Source organism: Arachis ipaensis, chromosome B2, assembly GCF_059453495.1.
Source record: "Arachis ipaensis isolate K30076 ecotype BB chromosome B2, ASM5945349v1, whole genome shotgun sequence".
NCBI lineage: Eukaryota > Viridiplantae > Streptophyta > Magnoliopsida > Fabales > Fabaceae > Arachis > Arachis ipaensis.
The window spans coordinates 48,816,446-48,821,282 of NC_142437.1; the positions used below are offsets into that span (position 1 = coordinate 48,816,446).

Sequence of the window (4,837 nt, forward strand, 5' to 3'; positions counted from 1 at the left end):
TCGTCATCCTACGTAGCTAATATTTACACGACACTCCCAGGGACTGGCCCATACAAAAAGCCACTAAGCTGGCGCCCAGGCTAGCCTAACCACTATATAGCTCCTAGCTCTCAGGTGTACTAACACAAGTGAGAGACTAACTATCAGATAATGTCAGACTAGAGTGTCATCAAAAGAATGCCCCTTTCCGCAGTCAAACTATATCTACACGTGGCCGTTCGGAGAATCATCATGAGGCTCATCCATCTCCTCATCCTGCTCTATCTCTATCTCAGGATCCTTCTCCTCCTCATCGTCTGCAGCTACAACTATACCCTCAGATCCACCAGAAGCACTACTGTCACTATGTACAAAATCATTTGTGAGCACAGGTCCGTTTGCATATATAGGGACTACCCCACCGTCCGGTAGTGCCGGCTCATCAGGCTGTGGAAAGTCGGGGATCGGCTCAGGGGGAAAATCCCACTCTGGTGGTATCACAAGTACGTAGTCATCGGCTAACTCAGGCTCATCAGGAATGATAGGCTCAGGTACCGCCTCATTCAAAGGTTGAGCTGGTATAGGGTGCTCAGGATCATCAGGAAAAGGATGTCCAGGTGCGTCAGGATGTAACCAGGATAAGGGAAAGTCGTAAAGAGCATCAGGGTCAAAATGCGGGCTAGACAGAGGATGTTGAAAAGCTCGATTAGGTAACGCATATCGTCTAATGCGAGGCTCCAATCCCATGATGAAGTAACTGTGATGTACCGGATCCTCGTAGACGTAAGGGTCCTCGAACTCATAGAAGATCACGCCAGTCTCCATCTGAGGGGGAGGAAGGGAGAGAAGGGGTAAGAACTGGGGAGTTCTTAGTAGGGTCGGGGTTGTTAGTTACGTTCATTTATTCGTTTTTGATTAGCAGATGGATAATAGAATACAGTAACGTAGTAAACAAAAATTAAAAATGGATAGAAAAACAAAGAACAGAACACAAGCAGAAGAATACAAGAAGATAAAGCATAGACATAGCACTCAAATAAACAAACATAAAGAAATAGATCACACACAAGAAAGAATGCAACAGAGAATGATGCGCAGACAAGAATGATGCATGTCTAGCCCTAGCGCAGGCCATGAGCTCATGTGTCGGTTAGCTCCTGCATTTCCGACATTTATCCAGTCACGAGTTCACGATTTCCCGGATACGATTTTCCGTTCAAATAAATGCGCATACAATTATTAGCAGCTCTATTCAGAAAGCCTCTACTTTCAACTCGCAGGAAATATATACTCTTGGGAATGGAAAATTACTCTTGGGTTGCCTCAGGGCAACAGATAAATAAACAAACATCTCTTGGGTTGCATTAAGCAACAATATATATATATAATATCTCTTGGGTTGCATTAGGCAACAAATATATATATATAATATATACTATCTCTTGGGTTGCCTCAAGCAACAAATAACTTTTCAATAAGCCTTCTGCCCTTAGTCTCTTTACCCTGTTCTGATTTCTCTGTCTAACTTGTGTATTTAAAGCTTATGTAAATTTCGGTATGATTAGTTAGCCTACCCCAAGTATAGGTTCATTAAGTCTATACTGAAATAGTTTAACTTTTCACATAATGCCTAACCCTATTCGCAATTCAAGGCCTAACTAAGTTGCCCTAGTTCGTTCACTAGTCTCTGTCTGTTTTTCTGTCGTTAAAACTTTACAGACTTTTTCTTCGATTTTTATCTTTTCTTCAACTTTTTATCTTTTATTTATCTTTGCCTCACTAATATGTTTTTACCACTCCCTAAGTGTTTTATGAAGGTAATTATGAGATTCTGCGCTTAAAGTTGTCTTTCTAAAGCTTTTACAGAAAACTGCCTTTTTCGCATTATTTTATTATTTTTATTAAAATCTTATTTTTAATTAAATATTATTATTTAATATTTTATTATTATTTATTATTTTATCATTAAATTTTCGAAAAATTAACTTACTTTTACTTTTAACCTTTAAAATTCACTTTTTACCACCCGTAACTTTTAATATTTCTACTTTTACCACCCTAACTTTCAGAAATTACTAAATAACCCCCCAAACACCAAATTAATTACTTCCTTGCCCTTTTTAAGATCTAAGGCCTGTTCTTCATTGTTCTTCATCACACTCAAAGTGTTCTTCATGTTCTTCATAAATTCTTCAGATTCTTTCTCTGTTTTTACCTGTTTTTCAGTCTTTTCAGCAACCAATTTTTACCATAATTCAAAATAAAATTGCAGCCACTAAAACCCCATATTTTCTACATGATTTTAACATAAATTGAACCTCAATTTAAGCTTAGGGTTTCGTTTTTCCAGCTGCCCAAGAACATGAACTTTAAAGCTTGAATTTCATCAAATTTCATCAAAATTTCACCAAATTTTCACCAAGATTCAGTCATATATGCAACCAATTTTTAGCACAGCCAAATAATACAACATTCACACAACTCAAACACAAATAATCAAGATTAATTTCGTGATACCCTACCTGGTCTTGCTGCTCCTAATTCAATCAAACTTTCAGGTGGTCCTTAAGCACTTTTTCCTCCTAAATCACATCAAGAAAACACATATTTAAACATGTTTCCTTGAAACCGAATCAAAAGAGAGATGGTGCAGCCAACTCACCTTGATCCCAGCCTTGATAAGTCATATGATCATGTAGAGAAAGAAGAGAGAATCATTCTGGTCGGATTGGAATTTTGATTTGAGTTTTAGTTCAGCAGAAATTAAGCTTTGAAGATTTGGAACTAAGAACTTTTCTCTCTTTTTCTCTCTACCTATTTTCGGCCACAAAGTGAAAATGAGCCAGCCTTGGGGGTTTTGGGGGTGTAGGGTGAGTTGTGATTGGTTGGCTTGGAGGTGGATTAAAATAATATTAAAATATCTAAGGTGTATAACTACTAAAACTAGATGTATCGGAACACTTGCAAAAACATCTCTAAAAACTATTTTCTGAGCTACTAGCATAAATGACACTAGTAACATATTTATTATGAGAATAAAACATGAATAATGAGGCCTTAGCATTGCTAAAGTCATCAAAGAGTGCTGGTGCTAAGCTGCACTAGTAAATTGTGAACCTGGTTAAACCGGTTTTCTATTTTTAACTAAAACTGATCAGGTAACCTTATAATATCATTCAAGAGGCTTATAATACTAATATAATGATAATATCATCCTATTATCTCTCTTCTCTCATAAATCGGGTCTGGTTTGTAAAACTGAGACTATTTACGAAAAACCGAATAAAAACTCCTAACCGATACTGTTCAAAAACTAGGTTCTTCGCGACCGCGTTATCGAGCTTGTCTCGAAAAAGGTTCTAACTTAAAGATGACATAATGACAATGAGGATTGAGATTCTTGATGATATATCAAAGGTTTTCCCCTTACTGATCTTCCGGAGAAATTCGTATTTTCAGAAAAGATCTCGCGTACTCGAAAATCGGGGTTGTTACATTCTACCCTCCTAACAGAAAATTTTGCCCTCAAAATTTCAGTTACCTGAGAATAAATGCGGATAATCAGCTTTCATCTTATCTTCCAATTCCCAAGTGTGTTCTTCTTCTTCTCTTTGTCCCCAAGCTACTTTAACCAAGCGAATGATTTTGCCTCTTAGCTGCTTATCACTTCTTTCTACGATCCGAACTGGTGATGCTTGATATGTCAAATCATTTCATAACTGTACTGTCTCTGGTTGTAAAATATGACTCTCGTCGGGAATATATTTCTTAAGTTGCGAGACATGAAAAACATCATGAAGGTTTGACAGATATGGAGGAAGGGCTACTTGATAAGCTACTAGACCGACTCTTTTAAGTATTTGGAAAGGTCCTATGTATCGAGGGTTAAGCTTTTTAGTCTTAAGGGCTCTACCTATTCCAGTAGTCGGGGTTACTTTAAGAAAGACATGGTCTCCCTCACTATACTCTAAGGGTCTACGTCTATTATCGGCATAGCTCTTTTGACGGCTCTGTGCTGTCTGGATCTTCTGGCGAATCCCCTTTATCTTCTCAGTAGTTTCTTGCACTAAGTCTGGACCTAAGACACTGGCTTCTCCGTCATCATTCCAACACAATGGTGTCTGACATCTTCTTCTATAGAGAGCTTCATATGGTGCCATCCTGATACTTTGTTGGTAACTGTTGTTGTAGACGAACTCGACCAATGGCAAATACCTATCCCAACTGCCCTGGTTATCCATCACACAAGATCTTCACATGTCTTCCAATGTCTGGATTGTCCGCTCTGATTGTCCGTCTGTCTGAGGATGGTATGCTGTACTCATATGCAATTCTGTTCCTAATGCTTTCTGGAAAGCTCCCCAGAATCTGGAAGTAAACCTCGGATCTCGATCTGAAACAATTGACGAAGGTATTTCGTGCAATCGTACGATTTCTTGAATATATATCCGTGCCAGCCTTTCTAATGTATAGTCAACTCGAATCGGAAGGAAGTGCGCTGATTTTGTCAACCTGTCCACAATTACCCAAATGGCATTGTGTCCAGTTGAGGTCCTTGGCAATCCCGTGACAAAATCCATAGTGATCTGCTCCCATTTCCATTGTGGTATTTCTAAGGGTTGCAGGGTTCCTGACGGTTTCTGGTGTTCCACCTTCACCTTCTGGCAGGTTAAACATTTTGAGACATAATCAGCTACCTCTTTCTTCAAGCCCGGCCACCAGAACATTTGTTTCAAATCCTGATACATCTTTGTTACTCCAGGATGCATAGAAAATCTACTTTGTTGAGCTTCTGCAAGAATCCTTTGCCGCAAATCTCCAGAGCTAGGCACACAAATTCTGTTCTTGTATCTCCAGA

General features: G+C 38.7%; 1 protein-coding gene across 1 annotated transcript; it reads right to left on the reverse strand.

Moving 5' to 3' along the window:
- Window positions 1-204: 204 nt before the first annotated feature.
- LOC148573904 (uncharacterized) lies at window positions 205-804 on the reverse strand. The gene has a single exon (XM_088504461.1). It carries the CDS (start codon window positions 802-804, stop codon window positions 205-207), a length of 600 nt encoding a protein of 199 aa, XP_088360587.1.
- Window positions 805-4,837: the final 4,033 nt, after the last annotated feature.